Source organism: Sminthopsis crassicaudata, chromosome 4, assembly GCF_048593235.1.
Source record: "Sminthopsis crassicaudata isolate SCR6 chromosome 4, ASM4859323v1, whole genome shotgun sequence".
Classification (NCBI taxonomy): Eukaryota; Metazoa; Chordata; class Mammalia; order Dasyuromorphia; family Dasyuridae; genus Sminthopsis; species Sminthopsis crassicaudata.
The window spans coordinates 75245334-75262491 of NC_133620.1; the positions used below are offsets into that span (position 1 = coordinate 75245334).

The following is a 17158-nucleotide window of genomic DNA, read 5'->3' on the forward strand; positions in this document are numbered from 1 at the left end:
TTATTGCATGATACCTAGCAAAGTAATATGTACAAATTCTGAAACTGGATGTTCTTTTCAGGGTCTCCAATGTTAACTGATTCCACAGGAAGGGTCAGGATGTTATCAGGAGGCAGACAGCTACAGATTTCAATTGCTGAAAGGTCTGATGCAGGATTATACACATGTATTGCATCAAATGTTGCTGGGAATGCAGAGAAAAAATATAATTTGCAAGTTTACAGTAAGTCAACCTTTACTTTTTCTATATTTCTATCTTTTCTCTTTATGCTATTGTTAGGATTCAGTCAAAATCCTAAAGCTGTATCACAACAACAACTATTTTGTCAAAAAATTAAAAATTAAAGCAACAATCAAATAATCTATTTGTACAATCCTCAATTATATGGAAACTTCCAAATATTTGGTATCATATAGAAAAAAATCCAAAATAATAAAAAGTTTTTCATGTAGTTAGTCTTCAGTCACTATAGAGCAGTCAAAAAGGATGAAGTTGGGAGGAAGCAATTTAATTTATATCTAGATTTAGATTTAGGCCATTAGATTATTGGTTATTTGGGGTATAGCAGCTTAAATTGAATGATGAATTCAGAAGCCAATTTTTTTTTGAATTAGAAGGAAAGAAGAAATGAAGGTATTTGTCATAGATAAGAAAGGGAAGATTGATATAATATGACATCTAGTCTGATTGTTGAAATCAAGTGAGGGATTTTAAAAAATTAGAGAGCTGTTGTTTCATGTCCTTTAATGACTGATATCTCTTTTCCCCAACCCTATATTTTAAGCCACTTCTTAGTGTACTAAGTCATCATTGGCAAATGCCATAGCCTAATTCTTCCCATCAACTTTCTCTCCATTGTTTTAAAAGTGATTTAAAGTTTTGATTCTCTAAAGGTTTCATGTTTTATATCTACATAATATCACTGAGAGAATATTTGCATTATTAAAATGCTATACTTTTGTTTCAGAAAAAAAAAAAAACAACAATTTTTGAGAAAAAAAAATGATGCCCCAAACAAGACTTCCTAACCAGGGGAACTTTTAAAAAATAAATTTTGATAACTATTTTAATATAATTGGTTTCCTTAAAGAACCTGGCTCAAAGATACTTGAAAGTATTAAAATATATTAAAAGATTATGACATTGTATCTTGAAATTTTGTTTGAAGTCTACTTTTTGGTTTCATAGATGTTTCCTAAAAGATGCTAAAAATACTTTGTAAATCCTGTCTATAGGACTGAAATAACTTTATATCTAATATTATGATACGTTATAAGAAGCTTAATAGTTAAGTTTAGAAAGATGGGTTTTTTATTACTTTAAGTTTATATTTTATATATATATATATTTGTTTATTCAACATTTATTCTATATTATATAATATTTATGTTACATGATATATTATATTTAATATATATTATATAATCATTATTATATTATTAATTATTACATATTAATGATATTTAATGTTATGTGTTATTGCTATATAATATATCATATTATTCAAAGTTTATATTTGAAAAACTCAGTCCATTAGAAAGATAAAATAGTTCAAAAGGAACTACAGCATTCTAAGACTAAGGAAAAGATGTTTTTTTTTTTAAAGATCTTTTACTAGAACTTGCAAAGTCATTCTATATCTTGAGGCCTCAGGTTCTGTCTTCCAAAAGAAGAGATTGGATAATATTTGTTCTCTAAGATCATTTTCAATTCTCAATCTTAAATGTATTTAGATCAGGAAACTTCATTTCTTGAAGTCCTAGATTTTTAAAAAACTATCTTTCATAGCTATTGACTTTTATAGTCAATTTTATTCATTCTCTTCTTGTTTATATGAAAATACTTGTGTTTTTCTTGAAGCATAGCTTTGGATTTTACAATATCTTTGTCTCCCTGCTTCTCTAGCTCGTCCAACTATATCAGGAAACAGTAATCACCCTGCAGAAGTCACCGTGACTCGAGGAAAGAGTGTCACTTTGGAATGTGAAGTAAAAGGTATTCCTAAGCCATCAGTAAGCTGGATGAAAGATGGTCGCCCTTTGCTCACTGGGAGAGGAGTGGAAATTCTGAATGAAGGACAACTTCTTCAACTGAAAAACATCCACGTCTCAGACACTGGCCGTTATGTGTGTGTGGCAGTAAATGTGGCAGGAATGACTGATAAAAAATATGACTTGAGTGTTCATGGTGAGTAATAAAGAAAAAGGAAATTAAATAGGCAATTTTAACTTTTAAGTTTTAGGCTTTAACTTAGTTTTTTTTTTTTCAATTGTATGTCTAACATCCTAAAGGTTAGATATATGCCTTGCTTTCCATATTCTGAAAGGTTATTCTTGATATAGTCCTACAATTCTTCATGTATATTAAATATATTCTGTTTTTTTTTTCTATTCTAGTTCCTTCTGGATTTTATTGCTTTTTCTTTTCTTTTTTCCTGAGATAGAGACAGCTTTTTATGAAACTAATCAGAAAAAAAAATAAAATTATATATTTGCCTCAAACTATTTGGAACTACTTCTTCCCGAAGAGAAGAACCTAGAAAGTATCAATATGTTTACCTAAGCTAAAATAAAACTTATATCTTCCATCTTTGTGATTCCTTTGCCTTTCCTTAATGATATACAAGCACCTAAAGGTGCTTGTATACTAGGTAATAAATAAAAAATATTCATCAAAATAAAAATCATTGTGTATGCACAAATGTGCCCCATATACAATATGTATTTAAATGCCATGGAATTACATCAGTGTCATGAAGCCAGGAAAGAAATACACAAAATCTTGCTTTGCTACACAGTATTAAGAGGCCAAAGTGTCAATCTTTAAGACCTAATAGATATTAGATTCTAAAGGTACCTTCAGATCATCTTTTTAAGAAAAGACAAAGGAGGAAATGTCAGCTGTGTTATTTTGATTTGTGTAAGGATAGCTTTGGAAATTATCTCATTTGCTTACCTTCTTTGGTCCTAATTGAATCTAATCTTAGAGTGTTAACCTTATTCCATTGTTAAAGACTCAATCATTAACCATAGTTAATCTAGAAGATGTGAAACACTAGTTATGTGAGAGTTTAGATTAGAATGTATAAGTGACAGAGTCAATTGCTACTTTGGAAAAGGGAAGGTATTTAAAGGACATGTTATGTCCACAATGCTATTTTTGAATACCAAGAGAGAACAATTTTAATTTAATATGTCTAGTGCTTGCTTCAAGTTAGTTCTTTTTATTATTTTTAGCTTGCGAGAATATGTGACAAGAGGGGAAAAATATTTCATTAGGTACTTGTTTTCTATTGATTTATTTGCTTTTGTGTTACAGTCCCGCCAAGCATTGTAGGAGACCAGGAAGTACCTGAAAACATAAGTGTGGTGGAAAAGAATCCTGTTACATTGACTTGTGAAGCATCAGGAATTCCTCTACCTTCAATAACCTGGCTTAAAGATGGATGGCCCATTGCTTTAAGTAGTTCCATGAGAATTCTGTCAGGTATCAGTAAAATAGATGCTACTATGGACTCCTCCATAAAGAGACCAGAAGTATTGATGGTACATCACAGAGTGGCCATAGCTAAGCACAAATTCTTCTCTATGTCTTGTTATTCAGTATTTTGGATTTTGATGTAGGGTTTACCACAAAAACCAGATTTTAGAAGTTTGATTATTTAAGAAAATTTCAGATTAATTAAGGATATTCGAAGTAACACCATTTAATGTTTATTAAGTGACTTCTGTGCTAGGTATTGGGGATACAAAGACAAATATGACATGGACCCTGTCCACAGTCAAGATAGCTAGCATTTATATAACACTAGAGTTTTGCAAAGAGCTTAACTTATATTATTACAGTGGATCCTCAAAAAAAGTCATGTAAAGTACATTGTATTATTATCACTATTTTACAGAGAGAGAATATCACAAGCAAGTATCTGAGGTAGAATTTGAATTAAAAGTGTGCCTGATTCCAATAATTTTCAAATACCTTTAAAATTTTTGTGCTTTAAAGAAATGCTACTAAAATGGATGAAAATGAAATTAGAATTCAGAAATACAACAATAAGCTGAAAACGTGGACTATCATTACTAGAATAAAATTTAAAATCAGAATAATAACAGGTATCACTTATATAACAATTTAAAGTTTGCAAAATGTTTTTAAAATGTTATCTCAGTTGATCTTCACAGTACCCCTGGGAGGGAGATGTCATTTTTATTCACATTGTATAGATGAGGAAACAGATGGAAGATGGAGGTAAAGTGACTTGTTCAGAATCACACAGCTGATGTCTAAGGCCAGTTTTTGAACTTTAGATTTTCCATATTTTAGATCCAGCACTCTATTTCACCACTAAATTACCTAAATAAATGTGAAGCAGTCTCAGAAGATTAACAGCTGAAGGACAGAATAGGGGAAAACCTTAATAGTTTATATGAAAACAACCTAGATTCCAAAGGTGCCTTCAGATTATCTTTTTAAGAAAAGACAAAAGAAAAAAAGCTAGCTTTATTATTTGGATTCATATAAATATTGCTTTGGGAATTATCCAGTCTGTTTACCTTCTTTGGTTCTGATGAATTGAATCTTGTGAGTGAGTTTAACCTTATTCTATAATCATAGACTTAATCTTTAACCACAGGCATTAGTCTAGACTAGTCAAGGCAGAGGACTAACAATGAGAAATGCCTAATTCCTCTTGTTAGACTGGAGGTATGGAAGGAGGTATATGTTATCAGACATGGCTAATGTGTTGATTTGTTTTACTTGACTCTATTTATCCCAAGGTAGTAGTCTATGAGTGTTGAGGAGGGGCAGAGGGAAAACCACAGAAAAGTTACAGGGGTGTAGAAAAAAGAAAAGAATCTTAAAATATTTAAAAAGAAAAAAAATTTTAATGGTTTAGTTGTCTGGAAATTTAATTTTGACTGTGACCTGAATACTAAAAAATCAGCCTTAGCACATTCTTGGGCTGAATTAATGGAAATGTAGTTTCCAGAACAAGGGAGATAAGAGGCCACTATACTCTAAACTGAACAGAGTTCATTTAGAGTATTTTTATCCACATTTTAGCAGAAACATTGGCAAACTTGAATTTCTTCAAGGGAGGGCAAGTATTATGGTGAAAAGTCTGGAATCACTGTCATCTGAGAAGCAACTAAAGGAACTAGGATTGTATTTCCTGGAAAAGACAGTCTTAGGCAGATGTGAAGAAGTGGTTACATGAGAATGTGGGCTAGAGGGTATGAGTGACTTTGAGTCAATCACCATTTTCGGCCATGGAAGTAGTTAAAGGGCATGTAAGTCCATACTCTAATTTTTGTATACCAGGGAGAGAAAAAAAAATTTATCCATCTTCAAATATTTGAAAAGCTATTGTATAGAATAAGGATTAAATTATTTCAAAACTTGAATCTCAAAATAAGACAGAACTTTTTAAACAAAGTTACTCAGAAGTGAAATGATCTGCTCTAGTTCAACTCAGTCATCTATTAAACACTTATTTTGTGGTGGACACTGGGTATACAAATAGAAACAGAAATCCAGACTCTGTCCTGAAAGGACCTTACATTCTATTGAGGATGGGAAGGGGAAAGGGTTCTGAAGAGCAAAGAAGGCTGGGAATTCCACAGTGATGAAGTTATTACTAGTCTAAGTCTTTCCTCAATATGAAGCTTCCAGGAAGGATTCATCAGTGAAAGAAGAGGGCTAAGAAATAATATGGACGAAGTATACTAGCAAAGTCTAGAGAATGAAGCATGAGTGTCAAGACTGTTCCTCAAAATGGAGCTTCCAAGAAGAACTTACCAATGAAAGAAGGAATCCACAGAGACTTGATGAGATAGTTATTTCCCTGTCACCATGTATAAATATAAATTGAAAAAGCATCTGTCAAGGACAGTAGCTTCTCCTAAGAATGGGAGAAATAGGCTTTAAGTCCAACTTTGTGATAATTGAACTTAATATCTACTAGCAAAGTCATTGGATTTCTCTAATGCCAGTTTCTTTGTCTTTAAGGTCAAGTAATTTGGAGCTGGAGAGAGTATTTTATCTAACCTCCTCTTTTGCATATGAGGAAACTGAGATCTTTTAAAGTTAAATTACTTACCAAAGGTCAAGAGGTTACCCAATAAGTAGCAAGTAGCAAAGTCAGAATTTTGACTCTGAATCCAATGTTCTTCCCACTGTTTCACACACTGTGTGCTACTCCCAAAAGTCCCTTCTAGCTCTATCATTCTGAGCTTCTAAGATCATGAATATTGTGAGTAGGTGGTCTACAAGGTCTCTTCTAGCTCTAAGGTTTTATGATTCAAGTTTATATATTGTAGGAGTTGGAGAAAGATATCGTAATGCTATTAACTATATTATTGGAATGAATAATCTTTTAAGAGGTCTGTTATTTCTGTTTTGGGAGCTATTTCCTCTTGCATGGCTCCCACTTCCATCATTTTATGAGTACTTCTAGTCTCTGTTGACTTTAGGAATGTACTAGAAGTTTAAAAAATTATTGCTAAATGTTGGTTGCAGAACATTGCACAGTATTTTATAGTCATCAAACAGCTTATACACTAATCTGTAAGGTGCCTCTCCCTTCCTTCCCTCCTCATTACCTTCCCATCTCCCCAGAAGAGTACAACTAACCAAATCCCTATTGATGAAAAGTGGGAACATTTAACAGCCAAACCAGAGTCCTTTGGGATAGTTAGAAGCTGAGCAGAGTGATGAACTTGGGTTTTTTGGTTGACTTGAAAGAGTGGGGTTTTTGTTTTCTCTTGTTTTGCTTGAACAGCTGCTGGAGATCCATGAGCTAACAGATTCAAATTATTTCACCCTGAGGCTCTGCCAAAGGAGTTTTTCAGTAACAAAATCTGAACCTTTGCCTTGCACAAGAGATGAATGAGTATCAGATGAATGGCACATGACTTGTTGACATTCAGCCTTTGCCCAGTTTGCAGTATGCTTCTGGCTCAGTAAAAATCTGTCCTCCTGAGGGTTTTAAAGTACAGCTATTTTGAAAATAGTAATGGATTTGGTGACAACCTTGCCATCATTATTAAGTGGACCAAAGATAGATAACTGCTAGACAAAATGAAATAACTCCATATAAATATAACTTGCTTTCAGAAACTTTGATTTCTATTTCGGCTAAATGAGAGACCTGTAAACACCAAGAAATTATGGCCCTGAGCTTTAAATGGTGGTGATTTGCAGGGTGTGAATGACCCATGTGTTTTTGGTTACTCAAATATCTCTAAATTGAAATTTGGAGTCAGTATTCTATAATAGAAGTGCTGGATTTAGATATAGAAGACTGTGATTTTTGAAATTAGGCTTTGCTTTATGTTAGATAAATGGCAACAGACAAGCTGCTTGCTTGTTGTGTGCCTCATCTGTAAAATGAAGTTAGATTAAATGATAGCCTGTTCTAAAGTTAAGTCTATGATCCTGTGAATGAATGAAATCAGTCACCTAAACAAGGATTAAGTTGTTGAAGTCTTTCCTGATATTGGATATTTTTCTTCTCGTATTTAGTCTGTACTTAATAACTGATTTGACTGTCAGTTAAAAAGAATTCGTCAATTTTGGCAATGAGGCTTTTGGAGGACAGAATAATGTTGTGTCAGTTATTATCATAGCAATTAGCAGAGTTTGGACTTTAAAGAAGTATGTGTTGGATAATGATAATATTATTTTGACTGATTGTTTTTATGTCATATAGATACAACTTTAATATTTTATGCTTAAAATGACAGAAAGCAAACTAGAGACTTCTGACGAAAATGTAATATTTTCCTGTTCTACCTTTCTGAGTTCTTGTAATCTACTCTTTTTTGCCTTCCTAATAATCATTCAGTTAACCAACACGTATGTATTAAGCCCTTAATATGTGCCAGGTATTGGCCTAAGTGCTGGGAATACTTATCATGCTTCCTGTTATCTGTTTCTTCTCAATCTTCTCAGTTAGCTCAACATCCTTCCCCCAATCCACTATTTATGAGAGTCAATATTCAATCAATAAATATTTATTCAGCACCTATGTGTCAAGCATTTTGCTAAATGCTTAGATTCAAAAACAAAAAAGAAAGTCCATATCCTCAAGAGCTTTCAATTTAATTGAAGAAGATAATAAAAAAAAGGAAAGGAAAAGATAGGCAAGGAAGTCCAGTGTAGGGACATCATAGAGAATTTGAAGATGTTCAGAATGAGTGCCAGAGAAATTCAAAATGAGTGTGGCTAAGTGGAGAATGGGGATATGTCTGAAGAGAGCTGTGTCTGAGTGTGACATAAAGCTTATTCCTGGGTTTCCTGCTCCTTTATCAACTACACTCTCTCTTAGTGATCTTAGCAGATCTCATGGATTTAAATATTATCACTATCAGACAGCTTCAAGACTTATTATACAAACACCTTTTCTCTGTTGTGAACTCTGGTATTTGCATTTGATATCTCCAACTGAATGCTGTATAAACAATTAAAATGAAACATGACTAAAACAGAAAATTATTATTAATTCCAAACCCTTCCTTCTTCTGTCTTTATTGGAAAAGTTGCTGCTCCACAGTCAGAGATGTGTAAAAGGATAATCAAATGACTATCAAAAGTTAAGATTTGAGTGGGAAAACATTGCTGTAAGCATTTCCTTCCTTCAAAAGAGGAAGAAACAAAATGATCATTTGTCTTCAAGATTCCTATCATTACTTCCTTCTTGGACAGAATCAGGTTGAGCCTGGTCACTTCTTTTATGTTTTAAAGGATGAAATTCATTAAACCAAACCATAACTTAATTACTTTGCTTTTTTGCAAGAGAAAAAATTTTAAGAGATATTCACGGAATTAACTAACTAAAACATTTACAAGCTGTTTTTAAGTACCAAACAGTTTTAAGTGTTTAGAATACAATCATTGCTCTAAAAGAATTCATTCTGATAAAGGGAGATAATTTACAGAGGAGATTTCATCTGCAAATTGGATGATAGGATCCTGTTCAGGTATAACAATAAAACAGATAGTACTATGTCTTCTTAAATACAGATATCACTTATATCAGTAAAACCATAACTCTTTCTGATGTTAAATACACCAAGGACTCTGGTGGCAAGAAGTTTCTTAATCTTCTATATGCTGCTGAGAGATTAAAACCTAAAATAAATGTAGAGGCCATTTCTGGAGTTCCACAAAGTTTGATCCTCTGCATAGTAGCTTTAGGGTCCGGCTGGTAGCACCCTTGGTGGCCTAGGCAGTGCTACTATTCCTGTGATTCTTGGTCTTACCTGCCCATAGATGCAAGTGATTAGTGATTGAATCACTGAAGCCTCCCTACAAAACCAAGCCTCTGTGGCAAGCCTGTAAGCTGTTTCCTGACCTCATATGTTTCTTCTTTCTGTCTAGGCAATCTGGGGTACATTACAAGATAATATAAATTTTGTTCAGATAACATAAGATAACTGAAAAAAAAAAAAGCATAATCTATAGTGATAGTATCAGAAACACTAAAATCTAGACTGAATTAACCTGCTGTGAAGTCGTAGGAACAACAGCTTTTTAAACTGTGGAGCAAGAGCTCAAAGAAGGGATAGGTACCTACTTGAAATAGACAACTGCTAAAGGGATATTCCTAAAGCACAAGTTTGACCACACCATTCCTTTCCTCAGCAAACTCCAGTGACTCCTAGTTAACCCAAAGATAAAAAACAACATCCTCCATTTGGCATTTGAAGTCCTTTGCAATCCAGGTCCCACTTCCTTTTTGAACATCACTTCATTTTCTATATCACTCTCCTTCACTCAATTGTTGGTCAACATAATCTAATTAGCTATTCTTTGTATATTATACACAACAATTTTCTGTCATTACTGTACTTCTGCATGGGTAGTTAGTTCCTCAGTCTTGTAATGCATTACCTTCTCATCTCCACTTTTTAGATCCTAATTTTTTCAAAGCTTAGTCCAAGTATTACTTCCAAATGAGACTATGCCTGATCCCTCCAATTTATAATTATAATCGATTTATTTTGAGAAGTAACCCTGACCACCAGGGTTCAGAGAGCTGCTGGCTTCAGAATGGAGGATCAAGCTTTCAATGGCAATTCTATGACTCCAGACGATTCATTTAAACATCTAAACTTTTATAACTTCAGATTCTAGGATTAACAATTGCAAAATAAATAAATTAATTAATTTAAATAATGGCATTCTGTTGTAACAGAGAATGTTTCACCACAGATCTTGTTCAAAGAAAGCTTTTATATCTATTTTGTTCATACTTTGATATGTATGTGGTATTTCCTTTGATATGACATAATTTCTTTGAGGAAATGAACTATTCAAGTTCTTTCATTGTTTCCTATTTGTTTCAGTTAACAAGCATTTATTAAAGATACACTAAGCTGACAGGTCTTTAATGAATGTTTTTTGATTGATGTTAATGGTGTCATCTGATTTCGCTTTCAAGAAAAATGTTATTTGGACTCAAAAAGAGAAGCTCAAATTATGAAAAGTGAATTTACATTGAATTGAAGTGAGTTGTTAAAATCTACAACTTTGTACCCTTGTAACATGCCCTTCTGGCAGTTACTATTACCAGTCTGTCCTAGGCCCAACAGAGTACCTTTGACCACTGACCTTTGCAGTGTCAACTCTACCCGGCTCACCTCCTCTGAGGCCTTCAAAGGTCTCTGGCCACGATCTCTTAAATATATAGCTTAATAACCGGTAGCATGCTCAAGAACAGCCACATGTAATCTTAAAAGCCTTTATTATACCTACTCACATAATGCCTGACTTGATGCCCTGACTTGTTGATTCCCAAGTGAACACCTTATCAGAAGACCCAAAATCCTTACCTCTTCTGGCTATCCATCTTGGCTTGGCCACCCAGGTTAGGGAGCCAGATTAAAAAGCGCCAGGTTAAAGAGAGCGATTGCTGTCTGCAGTGGGCTTATAAAGGGCCTGTGAGGTCACACACACAGCCAATCAGCAAGAGAGTCATCACCCATTTCGAAGCTATCTTAATATGGCTAAGATCCCACCCACAGGGCAGTCCTAATATTCACAGAGATAACTTCTGGGCCACTCGAATCTCCTGTTGCACTGTGGTACCGCCCATTTAAAAGGCCCTTACACTTCCTTTCTTGCGGGAACCTCATCCTTACATACCCTAAATTATTTCAAGACACATTACTCAATGAAGTAAGTGGCAGATGTCTGTACTAAATTACTATCAGTGACCTTTGAAAGACTGGGGAGAATGGACAGGTATCACAGAATCAAAGAAGGGCAAATATCCTGGAGTTTTTCGTGTCTTTTTAATGAGAAGAGAATGATATCCAAATACTCTAGACCAGTAATATTGACTTCTTTAGCTCTGTAACTTTTTATTACTAAAAGCTATTTGGACCTCAATAGGAATAATTCATGATGGAGTAATCTTATCTTTATAAACAGGATATCTATAGTGGAATATCAGAGGATTAATGTAGACAGATTGTGCCTCTATAATGCTTTTGGCAAAGTCTCTCATATCCATCCCTGATGGAAAAATATGGATTAGATGACCATTAAGTAAAGTGACTTTAAATTGAAAACTAGATGAAAAGAGTATCATTTATAGCTGAGGTGAAATTAGACTGAAATATGTAGTAGAGTTCTTCAGTGTTCTTTCGTTGGTTATCATTAATTATCATCATTATCAGTAATTTAGATAAAATCATTGAAACTATGTTTGTCGAATTGTAGGTGACATAAAGCCTTAAGGATAGCCAGCATATTGATCAATAAAGTTAATAAAAAAAATTTTTCAACATTAGAATTATGGGCTGAATGAGATTAAATTTAACAAGGAAAATTATGAAGTTCTATCAGTGGGATAAAAAAATTTCAGCCCAGTATATAAAAAATGTTTTGGCTCATAAAAACAAATTAATAAATACAAATTTGGAGAATGACTGCTAATAATAATACCTATGGAAAATACCTATATGACTTTTGGTCAAGAAGGCTGCTTTAACATACCTATTCCAGGAAAAAAAATCATCTCAAACAGGGAAATACAGTGAGAAAATGTGGTAACATTTTATATCCCAGAATTATAGAAGTCTATAGGCAAAAGGAAAAAGGGCCACAAGTAAAGTAGTGCCATTACAGCCAAATATGCCATTAGTTTCCCAGAGGATCAAGAGACAGGACAGAGATATATGTGGTCTACAGAGATCTGTGTTAGGAGCCAACAGAAAAGAGAGTCCCCATGAGAATGAGCCAGGAGGATTGATAACTTTGGAAGCCACAGGGAACAGAAGTGAATAGTGGAGTATCCCTGACAGGGATAGGCCTAAACCTGTAGAAGAAAGCACAGGAACCCAGTGAAATAGAGTGAGAGCAAACAAGCCCAACTACCCCATAGAGAAACACAACAAGGGAATAAATACTGTCTTTAGAACAAATCTCTAATCCAGGAACCAAAAATCAAAAGAGTAGCAAACCAAAGAAGATACAGGTCAGTATAAAAATTATTACAGATTTAGAGTTTTCATAATACCTAGGCTAAAAGAAAAAAGTAGCATAACAAAGTAGAGACTAAAAAGAAAAAAAGTGTTTTCCACGAAGGCTACATGAATATCTAGAAGATATGTAGCAAAAAGATAAAAAGCAAAACAAAAGCTCTGGAAAAAAACATTGGAAGGGGAATAAACAGCTTAGAGGGCAAAGGCATTAACTTATCCAAGTAACAGTGTCTTAGAAAACTAAAATAGATCAAATAGAAATGAATAACTTACATGAAACATGAAGAAATGCTAGAATAGAATTTTTAGAATTAAAAAATAGAAAAATATAAGATACTTGATATGAAAAACAATTTACTCAGAAAATAAAAGAGAGAAAACAGAAAAATCTTACTCTCTAAAAAATATGATTAAAAAAAAAAATCCAAGGAACTGTATTTTAAGAAATAAATACAAGCTGGCCAGACCTTTTACAACCAGAAGACCAAGTTTTAAAAAGTATTGATCACTGTCTGAAAGAAGCCACAAAAGGAAAAACACCAATGTTGTCATAGCTAAGATGCAGAAATTCCATATTAAAGAAAAAATACTGCAAACATTTACAAAGGAGTTCAAATATGAATAAACACAAGGCCTACTAATAATAAGAAGAGATCTGATATATCCTTAATGCTTCAAAGTGCAAAAAAATAAAGGATTTTAATCAAGAACTTCTCCTAAAAGACTGAGTATAATTCTACAATAGAATAAAAGGGGACTTTTATGGAATAGTGAATTTTGCTAATTTTTGATAAATAGAAGAGACCTAAATAGGAGTAGAATTTGAAATGCAAACACAAGTATCAAGAGAAACCTCAAAAAATAAAATTGAGAGTTGGAAGGATCATTAGAATGGTGCTCTGCTAACATTCTGATAAAAGAAATGTGTCTCTTCAGAACTAAAATGATTTCCAAGAGGTTTTTGAGAGAGTTAAATAAAAAAAAAAGGAAGATTGATTTGTGAATTGATTCTGTGCTGAGTTTTAAAAGGGGAAAGAAAAAGAAGTATTAAAAGAATACTGTAGATTTGAAAGATTAAAGACAGTTGGAACTTGCTATTTCTCATAATTGGGTTGTTTGAGAAGCAAACACAAACGTGGAAGAAAGAACTGGGAAACAAGCATCAGGTGAGCTTCATCTTAGGTGTAATGAAGAAAGGAATTTTAAATAAACATATGCACACAAATTTTCTGTAGAAAGAAATTCAGTGGGAGAACAAATACAGATTTGGAAGAGAGATTTAGAGTGAGGGAATTATTACCAAAAAAAAAGTTCCTTGAAGGAGAAATTAAAAGGCAAAAATAAATAAAATAAAAAGAACTAGAATCTAAAAAGTACTCATTAATTAGAGAATGGTTGGAAAGTTTTTGTATATGAATGTAAAGGAGTATTGTTGCATTATTGATTTTTAAAAAGCAATTTAAGGGAATAAATATAATATAAATTAATGAAAAGTAGCAGAACTAGAAGAACAATTTATAGAAAGATACCAATATTGTAAATAAAGGAAATTCTGAAATACTTTATTACTCTGATCAATGCAATGACCATTTATATTTCCAGAGAATATATAAAATCGAATATTACCCACCTTCTGACAAAGAGATAATGAACTAATTCTATAGAAAGAAACATTTTGGAGGGTATGACCCATAGATTTATTTTCCTAATAGATTGTGCTTAGCTGTTGTGAGGGTTTTTTTTCCTGTCCATTTTTAATTGAAGGGAGAAAAAGTATTTGCGATAGTGTTACTCTTCAAAAAAGGGACTATTAAAACCTAATAATGCATAGAAGAGAAAGAAGGAAATTCGGAAAGAAGCACAGACCATTTTTAAAGTAACATGAATTTTAAAAAGACAAGTAGTATGTAGTGGAACATCATATACAGTCCTCATGTGTTATACTGTATATACTGAAATGTTATTTTTGCTTTAATTTCAAAATAAAAATAATGAACTATATTGAAAAAATATAAGATTTGGAGGCTTTAGTGGTCTCCATCCAAATTCAACATAAGCTAACAATGTGACATGGCTGCCAAAAATACTATAACTTTCCTAGCCTGCATTAAAGAAAAACTGATTATCAGAACAAGGAAATTGTGCATTGTATCAGAAAAATTCCATATATTCTACTGTATTCCATATACGATACTGTACTAGATATCACACTTTAAGAATAACAACAATATATTTATTTATTGCTTCAAAGTTTGCAAAACAATAAACAAGATGAAATGTATACCAAAAAAGTATTGTCAAGGTAGTGATAGTAACAAGAAATTTATTGTAGGAACTGAAATTGTTTAGCTTAAGATAAAAATACTTAAGAGAAACATAATAGTTTTTAAACATTTGAAAGATTATTTGTCATGTGAAAAAAGAGAGTTAGACTTGTGGGATATACTAGAAACAGTGATGGAGGTTGCAAATTAAAATCTGTCCAATATATATTAATATCTTTTATGAGCAAAACAGTATACAAAGAAGCATATTTTTGTTTGATAAAAAAGAAATTCTGTTGGGATGTGAAATGAGTTCCCCTAAGAAGTACTGAATTCTCCCTCAATTAAATTGAAATAAAATACTTTTACACTAAACATCATCTAAGTGACTAAATTCTCTTAAAGAATTTTTATTAGTACTTCTGAAAATCACTAGACCATAAGTGGAAAACCAGAGGAAATAGATTCAAATATTCTTTTTCATTTACTACTCATCACTTTGAATAAATTGCTAGACCTCTGTGGATTTTACTTATAAATTTCACTTATAAAATTAAGGTACTAGCCTAGATGACCTCTAAGATTTCTTTCTGCTCTAAATCCATACATTATAAACTTTATCTGGTGATTTATCTATGTAGGAGGAAGGATGCTGAGGCTGATGCAGGCCAGAGTAGAAGACGCTGGCCAGTATACTTGTGTAGTAAGGAACACAGCTGGTGAAAAAAGGAGAATCTTTAGTCTCTCTGTGTTAGGTAAGTAGAGAATCCATCCAACTGGACACTTAAAAAATAGTTTTCATCAGAAGACATTCTTCTAATTTGTCCTCTATTATTCTAAGAACAAAGTAGAAATTTGTTTCCTGATTGATTTTATAATTATATTTCCTTGAATAAGATCCCAGAGCTGTCACACTAGCTAAGATTTTTTGATAGCCTAGCCTTCCTATCTCTTGGTTTTTCCATAAATGAAGAACATTTTTTTTGGCCTGATATTTCTTCAGAGTAAAGCTTAGTGCCAGATTTGTTGCCAATGATTTTGAAGTTTTGACTGCAGTTCCCGATAACTAATTATGATTCACTGTGACTAAAAATTCATTCTTCTTATTCTTCCTTCTTTCTTATGGCAATTTCAGTTTCTTGTGTTCCTCTGTGTACTGGTAAAAAATCAGAAGTATTCCATTACTTTAAAAGAAACTTTTCTATTAATTTATCATAAAAAAGTAATGTGATCTTTCTAATCCCTGGACTAAAATAATATTATTATTTTTGTTAATATAGTGGAAAATTATTAATAAATGTATTAGGATCTCAGTCTAATTTACATATCAAAACTTTCCATCTCCTTTCTTTAAACTTATAAGCAAATTTTGTTTATTTTCTAAGAATCCATCACATTGGAATTCATTATAATCTAATGCAGGAGTTCTCAAACTATAGCCCATGGACCAGATAGGGCCATTGAGGACGTTTATGTGGCCCTCCAGGTTATGGCAAATGGGCCGAGGGGCTGAGACAGAGTGTGAGGTTTTCTTTTTACTATAGTCCGACCCTCCCACAGTCTGAGGGACAGTGAATTGGCCCCCTATTTAAAAAGTTTGAGGACTGCTAATCTAATGGATATGTCTTCATAACACAAAGCAATATAAAGCAAGCTTTTATGGACTTACCAGTCTGTTGAAACCCCCTCCAGAAATCCCAATACCCTTCAAAACTTTTTTTCATAGCTATTGTCAGTTCCTAAAGGGACACTCATCCTCTAGCTCAATCTCAATTTTCAATTCTATGAAATTGAGGCTCAACTCAGAGGTCAATCTTTCACATCCAGTCCCCAGACCCAGAATGAACTATAAGACTTCTGTAGAAACACAATCAATACTTCTCTTTCACCAATATTCTATCTCAGACTAGTTTAAATATAATTACTTTCCTCCCTTCATATTTCTTTCTTTTGCCTTCCCTTCTTCTCTCCCTTTTTTCTCTTTTCCTCTCATCTTCCTTCTTTTTATATGTCTTTGTCTCATCTCCCTAGTCAATAAAGATTACAACTTCTAATCTGTCTGCTATCCCCTTTGAGATTTAAATGAATGGATTTATATAGTGATATAGTCACCATATATGAATATCCATTTGACAATTGGGTTTAAAGAGAAGAGACTGGATTCAGGGAGAACTAGTTGAGTGGCTATTAGAGTTGAAAAGACCAAGGGGAGTTAGAGTGAAGATTCAGATGATTGTAGTGTTACTAGAAAGAACAGGACGATTGCTTTTATTTTGTTTTTCTTTGCTTAGTGCCTCCTAGCATTGTTGGTGAGAATACATTGGAAGATGTGAAGGTAAAAGAAAAACTTAGTGTTACGCTGACATGTGAAGCAATAGGTAAGACACACATTTGTTTTTGTC

General features: G+C 33.0%; 1 protein-coding gene across 2 annotated transcripts in view; it reads left to right on the forward strand.

The window, feature by feature from the left end:
- HMCN1 (hemicentin 1) overlaps positions 1-17158 on the forward strand; it is a 478149-nt gene that overhangs the window by 332251 nt on the left and 128740 nt on the right. For both annotated transcript variants that reach the window (XM_074308592.1, XM_074308593.1), the window contains exons 44-48: positions 62-223; positions 1907-2188; positions 3320-3487; positions 15398-15511; positions 17048-17134. In XM_074308592.1, coding sequence (XP_074164693.1) covers positions 62-223; positions 1907-2188; positions 3320-3487; positions 15398-15511; positions 17048-17134 — 813 coding nt within the window. The remainder of the gene's footprint in view (positions 1-61; positions 224-1906; positions 2189-3319; positions 3488-15397; positions 15512-17047; positions 17135-17158) is intronic.